At 45.0% G+C, this 14,886-nt stretch overlaps 1 protein-coding gene across 3 annotated transcripts in view; it reads left to right on the forward strand.

Moving 5' to 3' along the window:
* GlcT (ceramide glucosyltransferase) overlaps positions 1–14,886 on the forward strand; it is a 102,576-nt gene extending 87,690 nt beyond the window's left edge. For all 3 annotated transcript variants that reach the window (XM_070145169.1, XM_070145170.1, XM_070145168.1), the window contains exons 4-9: positions 7,421–7,523; positions 7,844–8,058; positions 10,805–10,934; positions 11,091–11,241; positions 12,057–12,246; positions 12,475–14,886. In XM_070145169.1, the coding sequence (XP_070001270.1) occupies positions 7,421–7,523; positions 7,844–8,058; positions 10,805–10,934; positions 11,091–11,241; positions 12,057–12,246; positions 12,475–12,657 (972 nt within the window). In that variant the 3' untranslated portion in view covers positions 12,658–14,886. The remainder of the gene's footprint in view (positions 1–7,420; positions 7,524–7,843; positions 8,059–10,804; positions 10,935–11,090; positions 11,242–12,056; positions 12,247–12,474) is intronic.

Below are 14,886 nucleotides of genomic sequence, written 5' to 3' on the forward strand. Positions count from 1 at the left end.
TAGACGAGCAGCTATTAATCATTAGAAAGCAAATACAAACTGTAACATCAAAGCCACCATAAAACAAACCAATTCAGCCAAACAAATCAAATAAAAATATAGACGGATGGACTAACAAACAGACAGACAGACAGACAGACCGACCGGCGCTGACATATAGAGCGACCCGCAGATCCGACATTAAGGAGGGTTTGGTGGGGAACCCGAAAGAAATAACTCACCGCCATAATGTTCCAGTCGCGGTGGTTCTGAAGCCAAGCCAGCAGTTTTTTTTTTTTTTTTTTTTTTTTTTTTTTTTTTTTTTTAATAATCTGGAAGGAAACGACGAAAAATTGTCGGTTCTGGTTCTCGGTGGATGGTCGAGGTGTAGGGTAGATATGGTTGGTTGGAGTTAGCATGGGTCTTCTCGCATTGGTGAAGGTCGTGTGTGTCTGATGGAAATATATTCGAAGCCTGTCAGATACATCTCTTGTATTTTGAAGATCGGGTATTTCTGATGAAAATATATCCGAAACCGGCCAAATACATCTTTTGCAATTTGAAGATCATGTATTCCTGACGAAGATATATCCGAAACCGGCCAAATACATCTCTTGTATTTTGAAGATCTTGTATTTCTGACGAAGATATATCCGAAACCGGCCAAATACATCTCTTGTAATTTGAAGATCACGTATTTCTGACGACGGTATATCCGAAACCGGTAAAAAAACATCTCTTGCAATTTGAAGATCACGTATTTCTGACGAAGATGTATCCGAAACCGGTCAAATACATCTCTTGTACCGTGAAGATATTAATGCTCATCCGTACCTCCTCGGCGTAGCGCGTATAATGATGTTTGATCAACGCATTCCGCCCATCACTCCAGATGACACATCACCCTCGTGTGTCCCGCCCGGCCTCTTGGCCTTCGGCGGAGGAACAGGAATATTAAGCGTCCAAGTGTCCTCGCGTGGAGAGGCGGAGGAGGCCGGGAGGAGGAGGAGGAGGAGGAGGGGAGGAGGATAGGGGAGAAGGATTGGGAGGAGGAGGGGAGAAGGATTGGGAGGATGATGAGGACGAGTGGGGAAGGATGGGGAGGACGAGGGGAGAAGGATGGGGAGGACGAGGGGAGAAGGATGGGGAGGACGAGGGGGGAAGGATTGGGAGGACGAGGGGGGAAGGATTGGGAGAAGGAGGAGGAGGACGAGGGGAGAAGGGGGAGGAGGACGAGGGGAGAAGGAGGAGGAGGACGAGGGGAGAAGGATGAGGAAGACGAGGGGAGAAGGAGGAGGGGGGCGAGGGGAGAAGGATGGGGAGGACGAGGGGGGCGAGGGGAGAAGGATGAGGAGGACGAGGGGAGGAGGAGGAGGAGGACGAGGGGGGGAGGACGAGGGGAGAAGGACGAGGGGAGAAGGATGGGGAGGATGTAGAGAGGGAACCCATTGTAGTCCGGAGCGCTGACTTGGCCCGACCGCTGACTTATGACCCTCAAGGCTTGGGACTCGCTTGCTGCTGAGTCTTCGGATGGTGGAATGAGCCGTCACTTGTCGGGTCGACGGCGCAGATTTCTCTTGTGTAGGGGGTGGGGGGTAAGGGTGGGGGTGGGGGAGGGGGTAAGGGTGGGGGTGGGGGAGGGGGGTAAGGGAGGGGGTGGGGGTGGGGGAGGGGGGTAAGGGTGGGGATGGGGGTGCCAGGCACTCTTAGGACGCATCATTTTGGCGTCGGTTCGTTCCTCGTTTGTAGATTTGCAAATGAAACACACGCACACTTACGCACACGCACACTCGCACGCACGCACGCACGCGCACACTCGCACGCACGCACACTCGCACGCACGCACGCACGCACGCACGCACGCACACACACACACACACACACACACACACACACACACACACACACACACACACACACACACACACACACACACACACACACACACACACACACACACACACACACATACACACACACACACACACACTCTCATAGATACATAGTTAAATAGATATACATACATATACATATACACATAGATAAAAATATAATATCTACTAAAGAGAATCTTGACATCGCGCTGAGCCATAATCCGGTGAAAAAAAAAAATATCCAAAAGGAAAATAGTGAATGAAAGTAAAGTTCATTTTCATAGCGTGGTTGGGAAAGGTCCCCGGGATGAAGTGTTCTCTCGCCCGGGTGTTGTTTTGCACTTTGTTGCGGTGTGATTGCGTTCTTTGTTGTTATTTTCCTTGCATTTTTATTCGTTTATGGCCTTGTCACGCTGAGAGTGCGAGGGGAATGCACTCACACACGCACTCACGCTTATTCATATTCTTACTCACACTTTCGCTTATGCACGCTTACTTTTATTCATACTTACTCTCACTTTTACTCACACTTTTACTCTCACTTACTCTCACTTTTACTCACACTCACTCTCACTTTTACTCACACACACTCACTCTTACTCACATTCTGACTCGCACACAGTCACTCTTACTCACATTCTGACTCGCACACAGTCACTCTTACTCACATTCTGACTCGCACACACTCACACTTACCCCCTAAACGCGATAGGACCTGGGGAAATAGGGCGGGAGGAAAGGGAAACCGCAGAGGAGGCGAGGAGGCGAGGAGATGAAGACACGAGGAGGCGAAGAGGAGAGGCGGGGAGGAGGCAAGGCGAAGAAGCAAGGAGGTGAAGAGAGGAGGAGGTGAAGAGACGAGGAGGCGAAGAGGAGAGGCGGGGAGGCGAAGAGGTGAAGAGACGAGGAGGGGAGGAGGCGAGGCGAAGAGAGGAGGCGAGGAGGAGAGGCGGGGAGGCGAAGAAGAGAGGAGGTGAAGAGGAGAGGCGGGGAGGATTCAAGGCGAATAGGCGAGAAGGCAAGGCGAAGAGACGAGGAGGCGAGGAGGAGAGGAGGCGAAGAAGCGAGCAGGCGCCGTTGCAAAGGAAAGCGTCGCGGCGGAAATCTTGGTGGCGAGATGGATTTGTGTGCGTGCGTGTGCGTGTGTGTGTGGAGAGAGAGAGAGAGAGAGAGAGAGAGAGAGAGAGAGAGAGAGAGAGAGAGAGAGAGAGAGAGAGAGAGAGAGAGAGAGAGAGAGAGAGAGATTTGTGCCTCTGTGTGCGTGTGCGTGTGCGTTTGCGTGTGTGTGTGTGCGTGTTGTGTGCGTGTGCGTGTGTGTGTGTGTGCGTGTGTGTGCCTGTGCTTGAGTGTGTGCGTGCGTGTGTGTTTGTGTGTACGTATGTGTGTGTGTGCGTGTGTATGTGTATGTGTGTGTATGTGTGTGTGTGTGTGTGTGTGTGTGTGTGTGTGTGTGTGTGTGTGTGTGTGTGTGTGTGTGTGTGTGTGTGTGTGTTTTGTAGGACGTGGGATGCCGGGCGGAGACTGGCGTCGAAGAGTCGCTGTCGCCGTCCTCATGGGTGGTGGGTGGGGGGGTGGGGGCTGGCGGAAGGAAGGAAGGAGGGCCTCGGAGTACCTTGGAGAGGGGGGGGGGGAGTGATAGTGTTTGGATTGGAGGTGATCGGGGCATTCCGTTTGTTTACTTCATGTTTATTGTTGTCGTCGTCGTCGTTGTCGTCGTCGTCATCGTCATCGTCATCGTCATCGTCATCATCATCATCATCATCATCGTCATCATCATCATCATCAATCATCACCACCATCATCAATCATCACCATCACAACCACCACCATCATCATCATCTATCCATAGGTGTCACCACCGTCATCACCATCAGCAGCAGCACCATCACCACCACCACCACCACCACCACCATCATCGTCATCATCATCATCATCATCATCGTCATCATCATCATCATCAATCATCGTCAATCATCATCAATCATCATCATCATCATCATCATCATCATCATCATCATCATCATCATCATCATCATCATCACCACCACCACCACCACCACCATCACCACCACCACCTAGTCTAGCGTCTCGCGGAAGTTCGCTACGGGACCAGATCCGCCGCCAAGCCAAGCCGAGCCGATCCCGCCAAAAAACCTCGCCCAGGTAGTAACAGGAAAGGGAGATCGGTATGTGGAGCTACACTTTTTTCTTCTTTTTTTTTTTTCTCGGGGGATTGGCGTCGTTTGGGCGGCCACTCGGTAGATTCCCCCTCCCCTCCCTCCCCTCCCTCCCCCTCCCCCGTGTGAAGTCCTGCTGGCGTGTCTCCTCGCTCGTTGGGGACGGGGAGGGGAGGGGAGGGGAGTGGAGGGGAGGGGGCAAGGAGGGCGGAAGGAGCGAGAGGAGACACAGGGAGCTTCGGTATCCTCTCGTGTCACCCGCGGAGCAGATGACGGGGTGGGCGGGGGGGGGGGGAGTGTATCAGGCACGGGGGTAAATATAGCCAATGTTCCACTCGGGAGGACATGGGATGAGAACGAGAGGAGAGGGGAGAGGAGGAAGGAAAGAGGGAAGAGGGGGGGGATGAGAACGAGAGGAGATGAGGGAGGAGGAGGAGGAGGAGGAGGAGGAGGTAGTAGGAAAGAGGGAAGAGGGAAGAGAGGGAGTGTTGATAAGCGGGCCGGAGGGAGGTAGGGAAGGGAGGAGCCACTAGTAGGGGGGCCTGGCGAGTCACGTGACCACGCCGCCGCACCGGAGGAGGAACCGGTTAGGGTGTGAATGGCGAGACTTTCGCTGGCAGTTGGAGCAAGTACGCGTGCAAGCAAGATTGGAGGGGGAGGGGGAGGGGGGGGGAGACAATGCTGGCCTTGACCCAGATCGGAGGAGCGGGGCAGAGGCTCGGCGGCCAGGCATGACCTTGGCGACGCCGGCGGGGAGGCGAGGGGGACTCCTGACCCACGGGCGGCGATCACGTGTCCACGGCCGGGCTTCCACTCGGCCCTCTCGTGAGCACCACTTTTACTCGGCGCCGCCGCCCCCCCTCCGGTCCTTCTTCTTCTTCTCCGCCGCCGCTGCTGCATCCTTCGCCCCTTCCTCTCTCTTTTGTTTGTTTTTTTGCTTTTCTTTTCTGTCTGCTCGGGTGTATCTTTCCCTTATTGTTTCTCTTACTCCTACCCGGCCTGCCTCTCTCTTTCTCTCTCTCTCTCTCTCTCTCTCTCTTTCTCTCTCTCTCTCTCTCTCTCTCTCTCTCTCTCTCTCTCTCTCTCTCTCTCTCTCTCTCTCTCTCATTTTAGTCACTGTCTCACGCTCCCTCCTCTCTTTCCTTTCTCTTGCCTCCCCTCCCCTCCTACCCCCTCTCTTCCCTTCCCTTCCTTTCCCTTCCTCTCACCTCCTCTCCTAACCTTTCTGTCATCTTTCCTCCCCTTCCATCCCGTCCCTTTTCTTCTCTTCTCTTTTTTTTCCATTCCCTTCCCTTCCTTCCCTCCACTCCCCTTCCTTTCCTTTTTCCTCCACTTTTCTTCCCTTCCTTTTTCCTCCACTTCCCTTCCCTTCCTTTTTTCTCCACTTCCCTTCCCTTTCTTTTTTCTCCACTCCCCTTCCTTTCCTTTTTTCTCCACTTCCCTTCCCTTCCTTTCCTTTTTTTCTCCACTTCCCTTCCCTTCCTTTCCTTTTTTTCTCCACTCCCCTTCCCTTCCTCCCCTCTTTCCCCCTCCCCCTCGCTCTCGCCGCTGCCAAAAGGCGCCCTTTCCCACCGGCGGCGAGAGGAACAGCTGTCGGGAAATCTGCAAGAGACGAGGACCTGCCACTCACGACGCCCGCCTTCAGTATCCATGAGAGGCGGGCGTAGATAGCGGTGCCGTAGGTCGTGAGGCGAGGGCGGGGGGAGGAGGGTGGAGGGTGGAGGGTGGAGGGTGGAAAGGAGGAGTGAATAGGGTTAGGGGAGGGGGAGGGTGGAGGGTGGAAAGGAGGAGTGAATAGGGTAGGGGGAGGGTGGAGGGTGGAAAGGAGGAGGAGTGAATAGGGTAGGGGGAGGGTGGAGGGTGGAAAGGAGGAGGAGTGAATAGGGTAGGGTAAGGGAAGGGGGAGGAGAGGAGTGGATGGAGAGTCTGAATAGAGTTAAGGATTGGAAGGAGGCAGGATAGGGGGAAGGGTAATGGGAGGTTGAAAAGGAGGTCCACGTATTGCCCGGGTTTGAAGGGGCGTCCGGGTTCGAGGGAGAGCGGGAGGAGGGACAGAGGGGGTAGTTGGGGTCGGTGGGGGTTATACCTTTGTTTTGATCCGCCTTTACGACTAAACCCAAGGCCAGGGTAAACGGCGTTTTTTTTATTGACCTTGTGCTGCTAACTTGCCGCAGTCATGTCGTGTGAGTCTTCTGTCTGTCTCATCTTTTTCTTCTTCTTCCTCTTCTCTCTCTTTCTTCTTCTTTTCTTATCTTGTTATTTTTCTCTCGTCTTCTTCTTTCTTATCTTTTTCTTCTACATTCTTCTTCCTCTTCTCTCCCTTGATTCTTCTTTTCTTATCTTGTTATTTTTCTCTCTTCTTCTTTCTTATCTTTTTCTTCTCCTTTATTCTTCTTCCTCTTGTCTCCCTTTCTTCTTTTCCTATCTTGTTATTTTTCTATTTCTTCTCCCTTCTTCGTTTTCTTTTTCATCTTTCTTGTTATTGTTCTCCTTTCTTCTTCTTTTTTATTTGAATTCAAAACGTGCTTCCTTCCTGTTGCTGTGTTGATAATATCGGTGCGATTATGGCTTACTGGATTTTATTGCGAATTAAGATATCGAACCGCCGCTCGTAATATTCAGTGAGAATGCCGCATTGATGTTGAATTGGGTTGGAAGGAATGCGAAAAGTCACGAAAAGTCCGCTGCTTGCGAGGGGAAAAAATCGTACTTTACGTGAGAGTCCTCCGTTGCGCGGCCATTATCCTGAGGACATTGAACTACATACATGGAACTATTTACAAAAAGGCCATACCATTGCCAAGGACATCGAGCTACATACGAAAAAGGCCATACCATTGCTAAGGACACTGAACTTCATACAAAAGGCCATACCATTGCCAAGGACACTGAACTTCATACAAAAGGCCATGCCATTGCCAAGGAAAACAAGAATCGCTTCATGTGTCAAGTGGCAAAGTTCCCTCTCTCGAAGACGGACGAGAACAGGGCATGGTTATGCAACTTTCGGGACAACAAGATGTTCAGGTTCGCGGGAAAGTGGCTGAGACGTAAGGGAAGGGAACGCTTTTTGACCGACGGCGGTTTCAGGGGGACTGGGGAGAGTGTATCTGCGGGAGAGAGGACACGCCGGGAGAGAATATAAAGGTTGGCGACAAATGGATAAAGTAAGAAAAAAGGTATAAAAACAAAAAACAAACAAAATATAAACACGAGTAAAAATACAGACAATAATACAGTTGACGACAAAACCGGAATAAGCATCAAAGACTTCCATGAGGCCAGCTGAGTGGGACGAAAATAAAGCTTATTTTCCTCTTTGATCCTCGTCGAAAAAAAAGTTTCAGAACTGCGAAAGTAGGAGTAACACGTTATCTTTTTTTCCCCCAGTTCGAGCTCCTCTTCTGCATCCAGGAGGAGGGCGACCCAAGCATCATGATCGTGCAGCAGCTTATGAAGAAGCACCCACATGTCGACGCTTCGTACTTCATAGGTGAGGAGCCTCTTTGCATGTCTTAGAATAGTTACTTTATTTTATTTTGGGCTGTTCTCTCTCTTAGGGTGTAACGTTGTTGTTTTACCTTAGGGATGATAGTGTTATTGACATGATTATCAAAATTATCAATAATGATAGTGATTTTTATTACTACTGCTTCCGTTAACGTCGTTATCATCTTATTTTTATTACTTTGTAACGGAAGTATTTCCTCCTTCTGCCATGCATATATGATTCTTTGGTGATTACACAATTTCCCCATGACGACATGCCATGATGCAGCTGCGACAAATCTCAGACGTCCTGTTGCCCCGCAGGTGGCGTGGAGGTCGGCGTCAACCCCAAAATCAACAACATGCAGCCCGGGTACCTCGCGGCCAAGCACGAGCTGGTGCTGGTGTCCGATTCGGGCCTCCTCATGAAGGAGGACACGCTTACGGACATGGTGGCTCACATGACCCCCGACGTGGGCATCGTGCACCAGATGCCATTCACTTGCGACAGGAAGGGCTGGCCTGCTATACTGGAAAAGGTGAGCGTCGTCGGAGGGCGGGGGTGAGGGGGGGGTGTGTGGCATTGGTATGCATGTGTATGTCCATGTCTTTGTTTTAAGTAGAAACTCGAGAGTCGTTTTGCCTGTAAAGGAAGCTTGTGGTGATGTACTCGTTCAACATGCAGGAAGCAATATTGGTAAATCACATACTTGTTGCATCTATGAACTTGTTGTCCTCGCTCCAAGGGAGGGTTAAAAGAGGAGGAAGTTGCTTATAAATGCGGAAAGGCCCATGCTCTTTTGCATTCCTCGAGCGTATATATGGGAACTACAATTACAGCATTGCCCCTGGGTATTAGCATATTTCTCCCCTATATTCGCCTCTTGTATAGATCGGGTCGGAGCCGCGCTGTAGCTAGGCAGAGGCCAGAGTGCCCCGGGGAAGGTTATCGGGTTGCACGTCCAGTATCGGCAGGGCGGCGAGAAACAGGCGGGCACTGGAGGGCCGCAAACACTACGCAAAATTCATGCCACATTTCGTTGCGTACTTTGAGGGCTCTTAAATTCCTCTCGAAACAGGCCCAGAATGTCATCGCGAGTTGATGGAAAAGAAGTTCGCGAGGTTTCGGGTCGTGAGGGCATGGTCTCGGAGGATGTGAATGGCTTCTTGATACGAGGGCCGGCCTTTGTATTCGACAAAAGGCATGCACAACTTCAGCTGTTTTACGTGTGCAATGAAAATACCGAAGGGACGCACAGCGTTTGCTTTGTAGTAATTCTTTTGTTTACATCTGCATTCCTGGCCGTTTGTAGTATGTTTAACATAAACACAGGAGAATCATGATTTATTCCAGTCATTTCTTATTGTTTAAATGAATTACCGAGAAAAAAAGAAAGAAAAACAGCTTAGGAACACGTTTTCCGACGCGCGAGCACGCACGCACGCGCGCACACACACACACACACACACACACACACACACACACACACACACACACACACACACACACACACACACACACACACACACACACACACACACACACACACACACACACACTAGCATAAACACACATACATGGATCCATACTCATATACACACACATGCACAGAAGTGTACATACAGACACACACATGCACAGAAGCGTACACGCACACACACACATGCACAGAAGCGTACACACACACACACACACACACACACACACACACACACACACACACACTCACTCACTCACTCACTCACTCACTCACTCACTCACTCACTCACTCACTCACTCACTCACTCACTCACTCACTCACTCACACACACACACACACACACACACACACACACACACGCGCACACACACTCGCACACAAACTCGTACACACACTCGCACACAAACTCGTACACACACTCGCACACAAACTCGTACACACACTCGCACACAAACTCGTACACACACTCGCACACAAACTCGTACACACACTCGCACACACACACACACACACACACACACACACACACACACACACACACACACACACACACACACACACACACACACACACACACACACACACACACACACACACACACACACTCGCTATCAACTTGGACTTTAATTGAATGATTTTATGGACTTCATATCAGGGGATACACTCCTGATAAGCGTCTGATAAGCAGTGGTGGGCGTGATGTGTGGGATTTAGTGGTTTTAGCATAGTGGAAAAATCACATCAATTCTTTCCTAATTTGAAGCTGCCCTTGTGGTGCTGGAGGCAAGGGATGGAGGGGGTGGCATAATGGGTTGGAATGACAAGTGGATTCTGGGAAGTCCATGAACTTTGCAGGTTAATTCCTTCCAGGGCGGACGGGGGTAGCAGTTTCTGTATGCTGAGCTTATGTTGTTTTATTCCGCATATTTCCCATTCCTTTTTATGTATCAATAATACATCTGTCTACTTCTGTATGCTGAGCTATGTTTTATTCCGCACATTTCCTGATCCTTTTTATATATTTATTATATGTCTGTTTACATGCGTATGCGTACATACTTATATTACTTATTATTATTTACTTTATCCGTTTTCAGTAGAGGGAACATATATATCAAACCCTGGTAACATGAAGGTGATATGAAGTTATCATCTTACTATCAATGTGAAGGTTGAACCCTTGCCATTGGTGCTTTTATGAACTGAAGTTATGATTAACCTTGAGAGACATTTTTTATGAATATCATTTCATCAGCTGTGTGGGTGCTGGCAGCTAAATTTCATTGTTTTGCTTCCGAATATGTTGCTGAAATTTAAAAAGGGGGAAAAAGGTAAAGAATCAGAAAAATAGTTCCAAATTGCCACCAATAAAATAATGCTCCTGAAGTTCCTTGAGAATTAATTTTTTGTGTGTTTGTTTGTTTGTTTGTCTACAAACTTGCAAATGAGATATGAATTAAGCATACATACAGTATTTATATCCATGTGTACATGTAGAAAAGGTATGAATGAGAATATCTTCACAGTGCAGGAGGTGTATTTCACTGTTTAAATTATATCTTTCTCAAAGATAAAATTGAAATGGTCAAATACACCCTTTGCACTGTAAAGATGTTCATTCTCATTCTTATCTCTTTATTTGTCACAATGGACATGGCTCATGTGTATGTACAGTATGAGTGTCCATGTTGTTTGTATGTATATGTGTATGTGTGCATTTATTTGTATATGTATATGTATGCATTTATCTAAATAATACATATGAGAGAAAATTAAGCAAACTCATTCTATCTTTGCATTTTAGGTATACTTTGGGACTAGTCATGCAAGGATGTATCTTTTCCTTGGACTCTTGGACGCTTTTGGCTTGAGAGTCAACTGCTGTACCGGCATGTCCTGCCTGATGAGGAAGAAGGTCCTGGATGAGGATGGAGGTCAGTTGAAGGAAGGATCACATATGAAAAATAGTTGGTATATGTAATGTAATATGTGCAATTATTATTAGTAGTAATCAATTTATTTATGGGTCAATTTTTGGGTAGATTTTCAGTATATGTGAATTTCTAAGACCATTGAAATTGCTTCCACAGGCATTAGTGCTTTTGGCGTATACTTAGCTGAGGACTACTTCTTTGCTAAGTACATTCAGGGCCGAGGATGGGGCATTCGCATCTCTTCTCAGCCAGCATGTCAGAATGCTGGAACAACTCGAGTGAAGGGATTTCTGTCGAGATTAACAAGGTATGGATTTTCATTTGTTCAACCCTTTTATATGATTAAAAAGAAAAAAATTAAGAAGAAAAAAAATTTACTATTCATGTACACCCTTTGCTGGGTGATGGTTGCTGGTTAACTAACAAGGGCAAATTGTCTAAGCTGAAATGTTAAATGAAAAAAGGATTATGCATAATTTCCATTGTTCATTGTTAACATTAAATGCGATTTGAGGGGTTATTGAAACCATTAAGATTCGTTGCTCGTCATATATACTTATTTCTTTTAGAAAGGTACCAATTAGTTTAAAGTTTAGTTAACCAAGATAGTTTTATCCAGACAAAGCCTTTGCTTGTTAAGATGTGGGTTTGGATATGAACAAAAGGACTAAAATGTGCATGTCAGAGGAGGTGAAAGCACCAGGAAGTTGTCAAGAAGATTTGTTTGAAAGCATCTTCCATGCTAACAGCAAGGCCTTTAAAAATTATTTAATTGCTAATTATTTAATTGCTCTAAATGATATAGAGATGTCAATTTTATTCTAATATGAAAATATAAAGCTATTCTAAGTTGTGAAAAGTTTAAAGGTACCATATCTAGTTCTTTGGTTATTAGACATGTAGGGATAAATGAAACTTTGTTCAGTTACTTGATCATTATCAAGTTAGTGAATTACTATTATGTGCATGTGTTCCAGAAACAGAAAAGCATAGAATTTACCATTAGCTAATCAAAGTGGTTGTGAGAATAGTTTTAAGACTTTTGAGTGAATATTTGAAGTCCTAAAATTGTGAAATATTCTTGGTCTTCCTATTAACGTGAACAAAAAATGTTTCTTACAGATGGTGTAAATTGCGTATAGCTATGGTACCACACACTTTGTTTCTTGAGCCACTCAGTGAATGTATGGTGCTGGGGCTTATAGCATCCTGGGCGGGTGCTGTTTTACTGCGTGCAGACTACCTCACTTTCTTCTTGTTCCACACACTTACATGGTCCCTTGCTGACTGGATTATGCTCAATATAGTGCAAGTAAGTTTTCGTGTGCATCGTCTCATCGCCATTATATAGTTTTTCTCTTGTAATTCCTTTAAATATAAGCATTAATTTTGAGAAGTTTGATATGAAATATTTTGTTATCTCTGGGTAGGTCTGTCATCAGAGCTTGAGATTACATGCTTGTCTGAGTTCTTTTTATTCTAAGTCAACTCTTTGGAGCATGTTTTGAGGTTTCACTTAAAAATATTATCTCCTTTCCAGAATGGGCCTCCTCCCTTCAGCAAGTTCGAATTTGTGATCAGCTGGTTGTTCCGAGAAATAAGCGCTATCTTCATTTTTGTGCACGCCGTATGGAACCCTGTTATCAGCTGGCGTCACAAGTCATTCAAGCTTCGCTGGGGTGGTATAGCGGAGCCTGTTAACACAAAGGTTGCTGTTATGTGAGGAAGTTGTGATACAGGACTTTGCTTACAATCGGCGGCTAAACTGACCATAATACCTTCTTAATATCTTTTAAAACTTTCTACGAGGAAGTTTATAGGCATTAGTTCATTAGGTGCAGTAAATGTATGCAAGGTTTTTGTATGAGGACAGGAGTTTAGAAATCACCATATATATAATAGCAGCATCAGCAGAAGATTGTTTACTTTGGAGCATATTATAATTGAAATCATTTGATACAGAAAAGTCATTTGCAAGATTTAAATCGGAGAAACTAATTTTGCATAGGTCAACATTTGGACTTCTACTAACTGCCCTTATGCTGTAACCTGATTTTCCCAGGTGTGGTTACTAGTTTTATTAACTAGTGTCATTTTATCTCCTGTTGGTCCATATTGTGACACTAATGAGCTATTGCTTAACATTTTTGTATGCTGATATTTGGCAGTGATATCATGTGTGGGTACGCTTCTTACAGCGATTGCAGGAAAATTTGAATTCAGAGACATTTTCAATAAAGTAAAAAAAAAAATAATAAAAAAAAAAAATCATTGTTAGGCACTTCTCAGAGGAATAAAATCCTTCAAGGTTATAAAATTGGCATCTGTACACTGTAGATTATTTGATTACAGGTGGACCAGATATTTTTAAGAAGCTTTCAGTCTTGTACTCCTGCATACTAGCTTATTATGAAGTCTCTTTGTTGTAGAGCTCAGCTGAGTGGAATTTTGATCCATGGCAAAGTTGCTTGAATTTTGAATTTTTAAAAATGAAATCCATGTGTTTTGGGCCATGAGAAGCATCTCATACTAAATGGTTTCCAATAGCCTCTCTGAAAGGAACATAAATGTTTATGCCATATTCCGTCCCACATAAAGCAGGCTGCCATGTGTGAAGTTCGAATATCTGTTTTACCTTTACAAAAATGGTGTAATGGAGAGGTAGCCTTATATAATTCCTCTTGCATGGTACCCCCAAAAGTGGTTAATGAATGGAAGGAGATTGAATAGTGTGGAGAATCTTGCTTAAAATGCTAGTATTCTGTTTGACTCATTTATATTTATTATGTATAAATACAGTTGGTGATTAGAGACTTCATTCTTTATGATATATCAGTCACAGTTTACAAAGTTATGTGTGTAAGAGTGAAATCATTGGATGTACAAAATTTATTAGCCCACCATAATGAGTGAATGACTATTTAAGTGTTTGTGTATTTGTGTTTGTGGATATATGTCTTTTGTTTCAGATATGTTTATGATGTGGGGGGCGAATATGAGAGGGAGCATTGTAAATATATTGAACCAAATCTCTTTGTATTAAGCTGTAGATGTCCAGAAATTAGGAATGCTTGAAATAGTGCTTGCATTCTGTGCCTTTTACAGAAGTAGCATTCACTTGCATTTACATTTTGTATATATGTATTATATATAAAGAAATAACTCATGGCATTTTTAGTTTTTTCTAAGTGAAAGGAACCAAAGGTTTTGCTCAAGACACAAGTGAATAGATGTTTTTTGGTGTCCTTAGTTGTATTAAAATATGCACATGGTAGAAGAGAGTTTTCTGGAGTAACTGATTATTTTTGATTTGTTGTTGTTTTAAGTATTTGTTATATTGTGAACACAGCTCACTGTGCAGGTGAATAAACAAAAAAATTCTTGAAGGAGTCATTATCATTGTGAGATATATGTTCATAATACATTTTAAAAAATTGGTATGAATGTAGAAACTGAACTTATAAATTGTTACAGAAGAAGAATTAGACAGAAATATGGTATATATAATATGATGGCTTGTCACCTGGAATAAAAAAAAAAAATATTGACACAGAACAAAATATTTAAATTTGCTAACTTTACCGAATAAATCTGATAACTTTAACTCCTTTGTCCTTTTCTGATGTGATCATAGTTGTTAAGGGAAATTTAAAAGAACTCAGATGGTATTAATATAACTATTTGTACAAAGCTAATGTAAGTGCTATCCAAAGATCAGTCAGTAATAAGACATTTTTTTATTCTACATTTTAGCAGATGAAAGTCACTATCATTTTTTTAGGCATTATTTCTCGCAAAATTTGTGTATATGTTCAGATATGTTTGAAATGTACTCATATTCAGAATCCTACAGGTTTAAACCTTTGAGTGTTGAACACTGGAGATATGTTTGTTTGTAAGCAAGTTGTATCAGTAGATTATGTTAGCTGGTTAATTAAAAGTGTTTTTTATA

The sequence above is a fragment of the Penaeus vannamei genome, chromosome 33 (assembly GCF_042767895.1).
Source record: "Penaeus vannamei isolate JL-2024 chromosome 33, ASM4276789v1, whole genome shotgun sequence".
Classification (NCBI taxonomy): Eukaryota; Metazoa; Arthropoda; class Malacostraca; order Decapoda; family Penaeidae; genus Penaeus; species Penaeus vannamei.